General features: G+C 37.8%; 1 protein-coding gene across 3 annotated transcripts in view; it reads right to left on the reverse strand.

Annotated features, from left to right (window-relative positions):
* The window catches only part of LOC121964149 (disks large homolog 1-like), a 136,926-nt gene that overhangs the window by 6,191 nt on the left and 115,399 nt on the right, over nucleotides 1–15,336 (reverse strand). For 2 of the 3 annotated variants that reach the window (XM_042514371.1, XM_042514381.1), the window contains 8 exons: nucleotides 11,526–11,708; nucleotides 6,415–6,478; nucleotides 4,232–4,247; nucleotides 2,500–2,541; nucleotides 2,034–2,084; nucleotides 1,712–1,813; nucleotides 497–669; nucleotides 308–417 (listed from right to left, as the gene is read on the reverse strand). In XM_042514371.1, the coding sequence (XP_042370305.1) occupies nucleotides 308–417; nucleotides 497–669; nucleotides 1,712–1,813; nucleotides 2,034–2,084; nucleotides 2,500–2,541; nucleotides 4,232–4,247; nucleotides 6,415–6,478; nucleotides 11,526–11,708 (741 nt within the window). The remainder of the gene's footprint in view (nucleotides 1–307; nucleotides 418–496; nucleotides 670–1,711; nucleotides 1,814–2,033; nucleotides 2,085–2,499; nucleotides 2,542–4,231; nucleotides 4,248–6,414; nucleotides 6,479–11,525; nucleotides 11,709–15,336) is intronic. The other variant, XM_042514374.1, reaches the window with a different exon arrangement.

The following is a 15,336-nucleotide window of genomic DNA, read 5'->3' on the forward strand; positions in this document are numbered from 1 at the left end:
CTACCGACGGGTACCATGTAACATGGCAAAAAGCTCCAGAGCAAGCTGCTAAATGGACCTTGTGGTCAGATTGTTTTTCTCAATTGCTGTTTCCAAGGACAAGACTGAATTTTAAAGTTTCACATTCAAGCCGACATCATGGAGCGATCCTTAAAGTGCACGAAAGATAGGAGTATTGCAACATCTCTGGTCGCATGACAACTGAACGGGCTCATATTTGCTGATGAGGAACATGTAATGTTGTAGAAAGTTTAAAAACGAGTAACTCTAGCTGACACTTTGGCAAGGAAGTATTTAGGTTACTTACAGGATATTGTCGACATTGCGTGGTCTAATGAAGACAGCGATGGGATGAAGGCCTGCCAACTGGAGACGCTTTATCGCATTCCCTGATACATCCAGTATACAGTGTTTACCCTGCGAGAGAGACATAGAGTTGTTCCTGTGTCCTCTGTCCTTAGTACTGAATCTCCTCACACTCTCTCTTTAAACTCACCTTGTCTGCAACTTCTCTGACAGACTGTATGCTGGTTCCATACAGGTGGTTGTTATACTGTCCGGCCTCTATGAACTTGTGTTCCTGAATCTCTCGCTCCATGAGCTCTCTGGAGGACATGAAGTGGTAATCTCTGCCATCCACCTCATAATCTCGCCGCGGCCGTGTTGTGTCTGCAAATCACAGATTTTTCAGATATTATTCAATAATAAATATAATCTCATATGATTAGGTCCCTTTCATTAGTTTTTTTTACAGCAAATTTTACATGCTGTTTGGAATGTGTCAAGCTGTATGTAATTAGATAAAGGCCTATCTTTTGATAGGTGTCAAAAACTATCTTAGGCTTTAACCGTTGTGGTATGTGGGTTATGCTGTGTTTTTTTCATTAAAAAAATCCCTGAAAAAAAGAAATAAAATAAAATAATAAAAAGAATGAATAATTAAATAATATCGTTATATCACATTTTATATCCAACTCAAGTATCTTTCATTAATATATTTTATATCTGAAAAATAATAGTATACCAACCCAGTCACCAGAATTAATGTTGGCTTTGTAGATTTCTACAAACTATGTATTCATTACATTTGTACATTATTACGTGGTGGATAAGTTTAATCTTTCATTTCAACATCACTGTTGTTAACATGTGGCTATATTTAGGCACAAAAACCACTAGATTATGATTATGATCAGTTTGCTCATTGATGTTTTACTGTCTCTGTCCCTCCTCTGCAACCACATTTCTAATTCAACAAACCAAACCACTGCCATTTTCCTTCCATCCACCAGAAGCCCTTGGCCTTTTCCTCTTTTCCCCGTCACTTGACTGCCTCACCCACCTTCTCACCTCTCCACACTTTTCTCATCAGTCCTCCAGATATTTAACCAGCCCATTTTCATTCACCCCTTTCATCGTAGTTTCTGTTGGTTTCCTGCTTTTTGCCCTTGTGTTTGAGCGTGAATTATCTGTATGTTTAATGGACCTGAACCTACCTGTCTGCCTGTTACCACTTCACTTCTTCTATCGAGTTCATTAAAAAAATGCTGAAAACTATACAACAAATAACAAACATGTTATTTTTATCAGCTTTTACAGCATCGTAAACATGATTTTATGGTTGTCATAATGTGTGTTTGCCTTCTTTGCAAAGTTCCAGGTTTGTTAACAAGGTCAATGCTGGGATTTATCGCAGAGTTTAAACACTTACGTGGGACGCAGGAGCCAAACTTGTCAGGGAACTCGGAGATGAGGTCATCATTGATCCTATCTTTCATTGGTCCCAGTATGATGACTGGCCGTGTGTAATTAACTGGAATAAACACACACACTTGAGTTACACAATGACGTCACTTGAAAATAATACTAATTATGAAACCAATATTATATCAAAACAATAAATGTTTGTTAATAATGTTTATGCTGTTAAATGCCTTCAGTGACCAAACTTTGAAAAACCTAATAACATAAAAAGAAACAAAGTGAACCTAGAGAGACTAAAATAAACAGATGATGGGAAGTTAAGCACTGACCTTCCTGCTGCATAACTGGCTGGTAGGTGAGGAGGGTCTCCTCCTGACCAGCTGATTGAACAAAGACAAATGATGGACACTTTTAGAGGCACAGTGGATGGGATTAATGACAACAAAACACACGCGACCCGTCTATACTTTTGGACTTAACTTCTTCAACAGCGCTGGAAAAGCAGGCTGGAGAAGCAGAGGAGGGTAACTTGCACAAACAAACAAACAAACAAACACACATACACACACACACACACACACACACACACACACACACACACAGAGAAACACTCACATGCACATATGGACACGAGAGTCACAACACACAAATACACAAGCACACACAAAGAAACGCACATACAAATCAAAATAAAAACTGAAAAAGACAGAGCAAAGAAAGAGAGAGAAAGAAAAAGAGGAGAGAAAGAAAGAAGGAAAGAGAGAGAGAAAGAGATAGAGGAGGGTCTAGACTTACAGGAACTACTCTCACTATCGCTGGTGCCAGAGGTTACCAGCTCTGGAAGGACAAGACAAGTCAGAGTCAGCAACACACACACCCACACACAAATACAGAAAAACACACACCGACTTGCATTGTTTCAAAGTCAAACAACCACAGACACACTTTCACTTAGAACAGAAACCATCAGCCACACAATATCATTCCATCCATGCATTATATGCACAATATTCACAACTATTTCTTGACAGACCTCTGATAGGTTCATAATATGCCTGTCAGTGAATATGAGAGTAATTGAGTAAATTTGTTGGTTCCTCCATGATTTTTTTCGGTGTGTTTTGAAAGCATTTCGCCCAGCTGCTTTAGATAAGTACCCAACAGCCTGCACAAATAAAAGTCTGTGATTGTAGATGTTTCTCTGGAAACCAGTGAATTAAACATGTTGTTGAATACTGAAATCTGCAGAATGGTCAGTAATTTGAAACTACAATAATTTAGCCTATTTTATGCCAAATTATCCTTCTGTTCTGCTGTGTTTCATCACCCCTTGGTTACCAAATAGAATTGATCATGTAAATCAATGCATATCTTTATTTTCTGATGTTTAGAATAGAATAGATAAACTTAACAGTCTGTCCCAACACTGACAGAAATTCTCATTTGACTAGGCTAAACAAAACACACAATTCACATTTCAAACACATGGTACAAACACATAAAAAAAGAGCGTTAAAACAGCAATTGATAAAAGCAGGTTAATGTGGAGTGTCTGTCTTAGATTGTTCAGGGTAGTATTTGCAGAGGGAATTAAGGATTTCTTGTGTATGATTTTACAGGCTAGTGGGACTTTATACCGTCTGCCTGATGGCAGTAACTGGAAGGAGTGGTGGAGAGGGTGAGAATGGTCCTCTGTGATCAGGGTGGCCTTTCTGATCACTGAGTAGTTATACAGTTCAGACAGAGGCGTTTGGGGTGAAGTGATTATTTTGCTGGCCTGGTTAGTTATGTGGGACAGCTATGTTGTGTGTTCGAAGGCGAGGGAATTGTACCAAGAGGAAATGTTAAAAATGAGAATAGATTCAATGTTTAATCAAATGACAAATGATAACCTTTACTCTCTGTCCATTGTGCTGAAAAATACACCAACATAGATACAATGAAAGGTGTTTTCACTGCTCTCTTAGTCACACATTACAAGCAAATGTTTGGCATTGTGAATGTGAGAGAGCTAATTATCCTTTAAAACAGTTTTCAATTGCATAATAGTTGTTTGACGTCATGCCACATTGCCATACCTTGGCATTTCCCGAAACGACACCGCTTTACTTGCCCACTTTTTCAAACTCTATACCTCCAGTTTGAACAGGACTTTAATATGTAACATAGTATTTTAAAATTGAGGTGTGGCTGCTTTTACTTGAGTGAAAGATCAGAATACTTCTGTCAACACTGAGCATTTGTGTACTACTGCAGAGTTTTCCTTAAAGTTTACAGTTCAATTTTACCGCACTTTTGGTTGCTGGCTGGCCTGCAGCTACATAGTTTTTGTTTTAATTACTGGAAATTGAATAAGATGTCCTGGACAGTGGCCTTATGAAGCCAGACAGTCTACATTAGTGTTCATTTCAGCACACCCTCTTCCTCTCTCTGAAGGTGACAGGCACAGTAGTGTTTGGTCAGTTTGTGAAAGAGCCGAAGTTACATATATTGACCAGCAGGTGTCACAGATGAAGATAATACCTACCTTTATCATCCTGATCCTGCAGAGAGAAAGAGAGAGACAGAGAGAGAGAGATGATATTAATCATCATATGATTTACATTATGGGTGTGTTTTGTCCCCATAAGGTGAGTTCTGACTATGTGACTCTGCAAACTATGTCCCCACAACATGAGTAAAACAAGCCCACACACACACACACACACACACACGTGCGCACGCACACACAGATTGAGTGTGCAAGACTAATTTGCAGTCTTTTTCAAAGCACAAAGCCAGGGTATACAGTGTGTGTGTGTATGTGTGTTTGTGTGTGTGTGTGTGAACATTTTTAATTATCAGCTCTTCAGCGTGCAGACTTGCTGATTGCAGACTTGCTGATTCACACAGTGCGAGGAAAACAGAGAGCGAGCTGACAACACTGTGATATCAATAGCTTGTGTTAGGCTCGTGTGTCAGCCCTCATCATCACGCTGTGTGAAGTGTGATTAAAGTCTCGTCGGTGTCTGGCCTGTGAACTCAGACTGCAAACTTTCTCAATCACAAATATCAAAGTCAGAAAAAACTAGTTTGTGTACTTTTAATTAGCCTCTCATTGATAATTAACCTGTCTACAGTTTTCCTATTAACAGGTGGTGTGGCTTTCATTTACAAAACATTTTTAGTTGGCTTGTTTCTTGAATCATCAATTTGTTCATTTAGCTGCAGAACAGTATTATTATTGCTTAATTGATTAAAACTGCCATCTCTTAAAATTTTGTGCTAATTAAGTAAGACTGAGGCATATTTGTAAATAAAAATGGGATATTAGCAATGTGACATTTTGTATAAGAGACTGATGACTTAAGGGCTGTCCACACCAAGAATAATAACTGTAATGTTAACTATAACAATAACAATGTGAACATTCACACTGATTAATGAGAATATTCTGTAAACACTAGTGCCAAGCACAGGTTTCATGCTACAGCTGTGTCGGCACACAGTTTAGAAAATGATTGGCTGTTCGTGTTTCTATCATTCAACAAGTTAGTTTGAAAATGATCCCTACATTATCGTTGTCATTATACTCCGCTATCCACTCAAATTAAAATTATTTTTAAAAATCTAGATTTGTAGTTGTTATAGTTTTTTGTTAGTGGTGTGGATGGTCCTTAAAAGCCCATTCCCTATAAACAAACAAGTGGTAAAAAGTTAGTATTCTGAATATTTCCATATAAACAGGAATAGTCATCTCAGTATCAGTACAACAGTAACAATTATTCATAAACCTTTATCTCTGTGTCTCTCTGAATTAGTCTTTTGAACAGCTACAGCTCATTCAGAGCACTGACGCCCAAATTCAGGTTGCTACACTGGCTTTCAGTCACTGTCAAAAGATTTCTAATGATGCATTGCTCATTTGAAACAAATACTCACTTATAAAATCATCAAGTTATACCGACACTCTACCTGCAGAAAGTATCTTTCTAAAGAGCTAAAACATCTGATCATAGGTGGAGTAATGTAGAATCTACAGGATAAAGTAGTCAGCTTATTGCTATCTGCTGCTGCTTTTAGATCTGCACTGTAAATCTATTCTTCTATGTTAACTTTTTTTTTAATTTCACATTTTTCTTTAAACCATATTCTGTTGGTTAGTCTTAATAAAATTATTTAAAGCACTCACCTCTGTATGAAATGTATCGTACAAGTAACATTGCTTTTCCTTTACCAAATAATTGAAAAATACTTTATTTTAAAACCTGTTGAATTAATTTTCTCTCATATTTATTTGTTTTGTTGCTTCTATGAAAAATGGTAGAAAGGTTTTGTTTCTACTCAGATTTTATTAACAGCACAGTTATATATATTTAAGTGGACAGGTAAAAAAAAACAAACACACTTTCATGTCAAGAATCCTTCTACACCTGGTTCAACAGTATCTCAACACATTGTCATTCGAGTTTTCCTCGAACTGAAGCTCACTGGAAAGCTATTAATAAGAGATTCACATGGTTTTAATCTTTGATGTTATGTTGCTGTTTTTGAGAACGTCTGACACACGGGGGAATAAACGCACGCTCTCATAAACTGGGTTTAATCTCAGCAATAACCTTCAGTAATGAACTCGATGCTGGTTAGTGCACTGACACCAAAACAATAAGCTTTAAGATGTGCATTTCATGACCTTTGAACAAAACATATATAATAAATGATGCTACTCACCGATCTTTCCTGAGACCTCGTCACTCTGACCGTCTTTAACCTCGACCTCTCCTTTTTCTCTGCCCTGTGAGATAGAAGGACAGGGAAAAACATGAAGAGAAATACACAGTATTTCAAACTTACGTCCTCTCCCCTCAGTTTGAATCTGCCTGTTTTCAGACAAAATTTTTATTTTATTTTAAAACACCTTCTTCTGCACGGGAGATGGTATTTAGTAAAGAGTAGAAAAAGATTTGTTGTGAAGAAAATTTCTGAAACAGATCAGGCATTCTTTTTTCTTCCGGCACGTCAGACATTATTCATTGTTTCTTTGTGTTCATAGTGAGACTGCACAACAGTAATTGTTCATTTCTGTTGGGGGTAGGGGAGTTTAACCAGGCGAGTGTGAACTCTATTTGAGCTCTTTTTATCTCTGGAAGATGAAACCAGTTATCACAGAGTCATCTTCGTCAAAACACCCTGAAACTACAGAACCACTTTAATCCCACAGCCAAATCTTTTCACATCAGAAAATCTTTGATACATCATCTCTATAGACAGCAGGGGGTGATTCATTCTTTTTTTCAACTCCTTTTTTGATACTGAATCGCTGCTACTTTAAAGATGGACAATGATGGTGATTTTAATATTTTTAATTATATTTTATATTGCATTCTATGTTTTATATTCCTCAGGGTGATTTGATAAATGTTGCTCGGTTTTTAAGATTTTTGGATTTTACTATTTACATGCTGCACTGCTCACTTTATCTATTCATTAATTAATCTTATTTGACAAGCCAGTGTTTTATTTATTATAATGTTATTAATTAATGATCACCAAGACCTCATGAGTATTTAATTTCATTCTTGGCTGGAATATCAATAAAGAATCCTTGAATCCTTGGGATTATGGAATTTTTATATAGTAGCAAGTAGTGGATAATTGATTTTTTTTGGACTCTAATATCCAGATAAAATGTAGCTTGATAATAAATAGAAGACAGCTTCATGGCTACTAATCTGACTGCTCTTACCTTAAAATAAATGTTAAGGGATGACAAAACCAAAATACTGAAGTCTCAGGGTAGAAAGGACATTTTCTCCTCTTTGAGGGTTCGGCATGCTGAGACAGTTTTGTTGGCTAAGTTTAAATTTAGATTTGTCACTTCCTGTGCAGGGCCATTTCCTGCTGGTGATCACATTCAACACTAGAATTTCAAATAAGGTGAACCTCCAGCGTCTCAGCTCAGGGACCTGTTTTTCTGTTGAAGCCTCATTTTTATAATTTAGGCCGAAGAGCCAGATGTGTTTTTATACAACATCTTGAATAATGCAGCTTTCTGCCTCCTAATGTCTGTAAACAGCCAAAGAACCGTCGCCAAAAACAAACCAGCAGCGCTGCGGTCCACAGCAGAAATTACAATAATAACTAAAGGAACAATGTTGCACTGCAGGCTATTCTTCGGTTTTAATCCCTGTTGACAGCTTAGATCTAAAAGGCTTTAAAACCCAACAATATCTTTATGTGAGCATGTTTACTTTCCTGAATCGGCACGAATTGTATTTGTTTCTTCTTTCAGCATGGAGTTTCTATAGTCTCCTCTCTCTCCTCTTTTAATGTCCTTCAATAACTTGACTGAAATGTGATTTTAAAGCAAAAAAAAACTGTGGTTATTACTTGAGATAGAAGAAAGAGAGGAGGTGAGGGGAGCAGAGGAGAGGAGGTAGAGGGCAAGGAGGATAGGAGAGTTGGAAAAGGTGAAAGAGAGTGGAAGTAGAAAGAGGGGAGTAAAGATGAGTAAAGATAGGGGGTGAAGGAGGATTAGGAGGAGGAGTGGATGGGGTGGAAGGCAACTAGGAGATGAGGAGAGGAGAGGGGAAAGAGAAAGGAGGAGGAGAGGAAGAGAAGATGAAAAGGAGAGGAGAGAAGAAAGAGGGGTAAAGGAGACAGAGGAGAGGATGGGGGATAAGGCAACTGTGAGATGTGTGTAGAAGGGGGGAGGAGAAATGAGGAGGAGAGGAAGGGGAGATGAGGTAAGGCAGCAGAGGAGAAGTGATGATGGAGGAGAGGGCCAGAGGGCAGAGAAATAGAAGACAGGAGGTGGAGCAGGTGGACCAGAAAGGGTGAGTAGAAATAGAGTGAGAGGAAGTGAGAAGAAGGAGAGACTGGCAGAGAGAGGAGGAGGAGGAAGAGAGGGGAAAAGAGGAGGAGAACAAAGGGAGAGGTGGAGAGGGAAAAAGGAAAAGAGAGGAGACAAGAGGCGAGGAGAAGGAGGGGAAGAGAAAGAGGTGGAGGCCACAAAGGTTATGAGATCAGGAGAGGAAGTCGGACGACAGGAGGAGAAGGCAGAAAAAACAGAGTAGTGGATAAGGCAAATGAAAAGGGAGGAGGATCAGGAGGAAAAGGAGGTAGCAGACATAGAGATAGGGTGAGACGAGGAGGAGACGAGGAGTAAAGGAGAGGAAGAAGGAGGACAGATAGAGAGGGAGGACCAGAAAGGTGATCAGAGGACAGTTAAACAGCCTTTATCAAAAAAGCTGTTTATTTCAGTGATGAACTTCACACGTGCCTCATATCGCATATATATATATATATATTTAACTGATCAACACTCTTCCACCGAAGCTTTAACCCCTTACAACCTCAGCAAACTGGCTTGATTTCTTACAAAAACATGGACAAAAGAGTAACTTAACAAGAAATGAACCAAAACTTGGCAAGCAATTAGTGAAAATTATTGAAAAGAAAATTACCTGAAATTAGCACAAAAACATAAAATAAAAAAACAGGACATTCAATGAAAAAGTGATAAAATAAAAATAATACTTTTTTTGTAACCTAATTTTAAATATATTGCTATAACAACTATAAATATACCTTCTTGGCATTTTTCCTTCTTTATTTGATAATTATAGTCTCTTTTTTTTAAAGCTAATTTTCTTGTCACCTTTCATACATTTTTTAGCAGTTCAGGTGAAGTTGTTGACTGCCTTTTTGGCAATGTTTCTGAAAAAAATCAAACCAATCTACTCACGTTTCAGTGGTTTAGTGAATGGCATCTGAATGCAGTACGAGAAACTAACTAACTAAACTAATGACGATCCAGGTTTGAAAGGGTTAAAACCTATTTTATAATATCCTGTATTCAATTTCTTCCCTTCTAATATCAAAGCCCATGGTGGCTGTGCTCTAAAATCTTACTTAATAGTTTTTTTTCTATTATAAGATAAGTTATATTAGTTTTTTATTCTATCACCACTAATGCACAAGTCTCTAACACCCAGCCTCTAATCTAACACCTCTGTCTATTAATATCCCTCCATCTAAGCCCGCGTGTGACCATCTCTACATCCATCCATCCCATGTTTCATTCTCTCACTCCCACTCATCCTCACTGCCTCTAATCCCTCTTTCACTTATTCACACTACCTCTTTTTCCACATCCCTCCATCCTCGTCACCTCTCTTCATGTCACAGATGGTAATGAGACCTCTCTATAGTTTCCTCCTTCCACCACAGAAACCTATCAACATCTGTCTGCCACCTCCTCCGCTGGGAAACAAGGAGGAGGTGAGCGGAAGGAGTTTCCGCCACTGGTTTACACTCAGCAGATTCCACATAATGATGATATTTGCAGTGTTGTGAGCCAGCAGCAAAATGACACACCGACGTAAGCTGAAACCAACCAATCTGAAACTCTCCACCGCTGAGAGCTGTGTGGGACTGGTGAAGGAGGAGCAGGAGAGGAGAGGAGGAGAGTCTGGCAAAACAGAAAGAAAATAAGGAAAAGGAGACATGGAGAAGAGGAGGAGGAAAAGAGAAGGGGGGGTGGGGGCAAAAAGAATAAAAGGAGAAGAGGAGGAGGAGCATGAGAAACACAAGGAAGCAAAGAAGGAAGAGATAAGGGGAGAGGACAGAAGCAGATAGGAGGAAGAAGAAGAGAAGATGAGAAAAGATGGAGAAAAGGAGGAGAGAATAAAAAGGAGAGACGAGGATGTTTTTTTTCACCTCCTTGTTATGGGAGAGGAGTACAAAAAAGAGAAAAAGGGAGTGGAATGGGGGCAAGAGGAGAAGCAAGTGAAAGACAGAGACAGAGAAGAGGAGGAAAGGGATAGGAGAAAGAAAAAAGGGAAATGCAGGAGAAAGGAGGTGAAGAACAGGACACAAGGAAAAAAGGAGGAGGTGAGAACATGGAGGAGGAGAAGAGGAGGTGGAAAGGAAGATAAGCATGAAGTGAGGAACAACAGTTGGAGGAGATGAGGAGCAGCTCGTGGAATCGATTATGTGGCTGTAGAGAATGTAACGTATTGATGTTTGGCGTCTCCGCTCTGACCTTGTCGCTCTTGCTGAGCTCAGCACAGCAGGAGGTGGGGGGCAACACTAGTATCTTCCCCACAGGTGCAGTCTGAGGTGGAGGAGGAGCTTTTCACAAAACTATATGAGCAGCAGCAGCAGTAGCAGTAGGCAGGAGTAAGAGGTGCAGCCATGGTTAACCCTTTGAAATCTGAGCAACTTGGTGCAATTTCTTTCAAAAACATGGAAAGCAACACAATAAGAAATGACCCAAAAATTAGCAAGACCTAATTAAAAAAGTACAAGAAAAGTACCTAAAAAATAGTTTTAAAAAGGTTAAAAACAACAACAAACAAACACACTGGGAAAAAAAAGAAAAAGAGGAAAGAGAAAAATGACTTTGGAAAAAAACTGAAAACACTTTTTTGGTAACATATACTATATAATTATGACAATTCTTCAATCTCCCTAGCTTTTTTATTTTCCTCTAGACATTTTCCCTACTTTAAAAAAATAATTTTCTAAATCTACTATATATTTCTCGCAACTTGTGGAACATGCCTTACCAAGATGCTAGTTGCCTTTTTCCTATGTTTTTGAAAGAAATCCCACCAATTTGCCCTGGTTTCATAGGTTTAAATACTTATGAAAGATGAAAGAAAAGTGATGTTGCTCCAGGTTTTAAAGGGTTAACAGACTCAGCAGATACACTCTTTGATGCAGTGAGAGCCATTTTAAAGTTGGAGCATGCTTGAATCCACTGCCTCAACTAGCTCACAGACTCCAATCAATAAATTTAGCAGCCCACTCCTAACCCAAACCCTTTGAAGTCTGACCTCCTGCGGCTGGGGATGACTCCGACTTCAGGGCAGTTGGGAGGCGGGGGGCTGAGGTGCCGGGCGGGCCACCACTCCTCCTCGCCGGCGCTGCTCACGTGGAGGACATCCCCGAAATGAAATGGCAGGGCCTGATTGGGCGCACTCAGGTCTGTTGCGCTTCCATCGTAGTCGAACAACGCTCTGCAGACAGACAGAGAACATCCATAATTTATATTATAAACATTTGGTCAGAAACGCAACTTTAGTGTGACAATATGATCAAATGGAGCAGACAGAAACAGACAGATTGTTTTTTTTAGCGACACTGATGATGAAATGCTTCCTTTATGCATAGTTTTCACCCTTTAAAACCTCTTTCAAAAACATAGGAAGAGGGTGGTGAATTTAAAAATTTGTAAGAAATGATTAAAAATGTTACTAGAATATGACCTGGAAATAAGCAAAAGAAAAAAAGAGTTAAAACACAAAGAAAGAAACAAACCCCAAAGAAAGAAGAAGAAAGAAAATGAACTCAGGAAGGTGCTAAAAATAATTTTTTCTTTTTTTGTAACATTATTTTAAATATGTAAGTGAGAGTGCCCCCCCCCCCCTTAATTTTTTTTAACATATCTAATAATCCTATCCAGCTACTTCTCAGCTGTCACATTTTACTTTTATATATATTATATATATATATATATATACATATATATATATATATATATATATATATATATATATATATATATATATATATATATATATATATATATATATATATATATAGTATTCATCTATACACATCATCTATTTCAATCAATTTATTTTATTTATTTTTTTTGTAATTCGCAGGGCATTCCTTGGTTCCTTTTTGTTTTTGCTGAGTTTTTGACACAAATCAAACTTTTTTTGTCATGTTTCAGAGGTTTAAATGCTAGTTAGGGGCATCTCAATGCAGCACAAGAAATGGTTAAGTATGAAACCCAAACACATTTTGCAGTTAGAAATGTCAAAATATTCACCACACATTTTATACTCATTCCAATTTAGAAAAAATTACTTTTGACAAGAACTCGTCATCTATAACACTTAAATAAATTAACAAAACAAGACAAAGGACAGACAGCTGTTAATAAGAGCCAAAACAGCTGAGGACTGCTCCCCTACACTATTCATTTATGACCTTGTCTGTGTGTGCCTCTGTGTGTGTGCATGTGTGCATTTGTACACATCTATCTGCATGCAAGTCAGTCTATTTGTATGTATTTGTCTGTGTGTGTGTGTGTGTGTGTGTGTGTGTGTGTGTGTGTCTGAACAGTGACCACGGAGTTCCAAATCCGTCCAGAGGGAAAAGACCTGGGAAAGTAGGCCAGCAAAGTGTTTGTGTGTGTGTGTGTGTGTGTGTGTGTGTGTGTGTGTGTGTGTGTGTGTGTGTGTGTGCACGTGTGTGTGTGTGCGTGTGCAAAGGAACTAGAGCTGAAATAACCGTCATCCCCTAAAGTCTCCACTGCCTTCATCAATAAAACAGAACATAGACAGAGAGGGAGAAACAGAGAGAAAGTCAGACAGAGAGGTAGACTCTGACATCAGTACAAAAACACCACCACATGTTTTATTGATGTCAGATTAAAGATGATAAAACAAGCACCTCCACATAGGGCATTATATATTTAGCTGGCTGCGAAAATGTGACTTTACTTTCATTAAATCAGACGAAATATATTTGCCCGTAGCACCAAAACCACCAGGCTCCATAGTCAGTAACAGAATGTCTTTTCCTAAAAAAATAAAAAATAAATAAGTACAGGGGAGCAACAAGTTCATACATTGATTGTCCATGTGCTCAACAAGGACAAATGAAAGTGTTTCTGAATCTGATGTCCCTGTCAGCATGATGACATCAATTGTGTCTTTTTCTAAACTGTCATAAAATCACTGTTGAATGTGACGACGTGGTGGTTAAGATTTGGTTCGGCACAAACACAACTTGATATAAGGTTATAAGATAAGATTGTGGTTTGGGTTGTCTCCTGACTTGGTTTTGGGGAGCTTTGTAGTCATGGTAACAGCACATGGTTAAGGTTATGGAATGATTATAGGGGTGAAAATCATCATCCCGATAAAGTATTATCACGATTTTAAATGTTTTGGGATATGCTGAGTATTACAATAACATACATTGTGATACATTGCAATTTATTACCTTTGTACAGACTGAAAACTTAGTATACATATATATATACAGATAAAACAGATGTTTTTTCTTTTGAGGACATAATTTGTTGTCAACAACAAATTATGTCCTCAAAAGAAAATTTTGCCAACATCTGTTTTATCTGTTATATATATATATGTATACTAAGTTTTCAGTCTGTTCATCTCACATTAATCATTGTTATTGCCCCAAAATGTATCTACTGATTTTATTATTCTTGTAGGCTACCAAAAGTTTAATTTATTTGCAATATTAACAATTTGTATAATGAGAAATAAAAAAATATTGCAATACTATGCTGTAACTATTTCCCCCAACCCCTAAATAATTGTCATCAGTTGTTTTATATTTTAATTCTTTTTCCCCCCTTACACACACAAACACACACAATCATACACATATACATGTGTGCCATTTTTTTTTTTTTTTTCAAATTTTCTCAAATTTAACTGCTGTTGCAATATATTATTATTAGAATCATATGGACTAGTTAAAAGTTGGTTACATTCAGTAACCTGCTTTCATCATGGTTGTTCCTGTCAGTTCACTAGTTTTACACTTTATGCTTTGTGAAAAGGATGAAAGAGATATTAACTCTTCTTGATCTACAATTGTGTTGGCTTTTTAAATTTATGAATAAAATGTATGAATGAAAATGTGTTAAATAAATATGTATTGTGCTATGAGAAAGAAATACATTATGGTACCCGGTAGTTTTACAGTATCTGCAGTTGCACAACATACTGAGACATTTGTAGACGATTCTGTACTATCATAAGAAATTAAAATGTTTTTAGAATAGTAATAGACATCAGAGAAGGAGACGGCATGTGAAAGATTACAGGATATACCGGATATAGGACGGTTACGTTTACATTAGTGGGTCCACAAGAACACGACAGACTTCGGAATGAGCAGCTGTCACATATGAGTCTATAAATAACCTCCTAAAAGAAAATACTGAGTAAAACAAACACGTGCTCTCATTTTAAAAGCTCCACACATCCCAAATGATTTTGCAGTAACCAGGTTACACTGATGGATAGTGTGGAGCATTATTAGTGCTACAGCTATTTAATTGTAACTCGAAATCAGTTATCTGGTTTCAGTATTACAGTCAGTTCAATTCCTATGTGGGAACTCCTGAAGTCTAATTAGAGTGAAGAAACACACAGCAAATGCTGCCGTCGTTGGGACTGACCTTATCCCACTGTGTATTAACCTGTGGAAATATACCTGTGGAAATTTGTATCATATAGTTTTGCAAGACCAGCAGCTAAACTAAATTGCAATTAAGCAGTGCCCTATATATTTATGAGTATGTGCGTATGTGCTTTAATTTGAAATGTCTGAAAAAGGCAGCATAGGAAAGGTTACAAGAAATACTGTAAATGTGAGGTGTAGATGCATGAACATTTGTGGATCCAGATACAGTACATATGGTAAAGGGCAGCTATCAGGTGAGAACGTATAAATAACCTTCCTTTGCTTTATTATGTCACCAGGAAGAAAAAATAAAGTACAGTGAGAAAACAGAAGTTCCAGAAATCCCAAATGGGTTTTTTGAGCAAGCATGTGACAGCGATGGATTATTTATAATTAAGGCCACATGTT

This window comes from Plectropomus leopardus, chromosome 3 (genome assembly GCF_008729295.1).
Source record: "Plectropomus leopardus isolate mb chromosome 3, YSFRI_Pleo_2.0, whole genome shotgun sequence".
Taxonomy (NCBI): Eukaryota; Metazoa; Chordata; class Actinopteri; order Perciformes; family Serranidae; genus Plectropomus; species Plectropomus leopardus.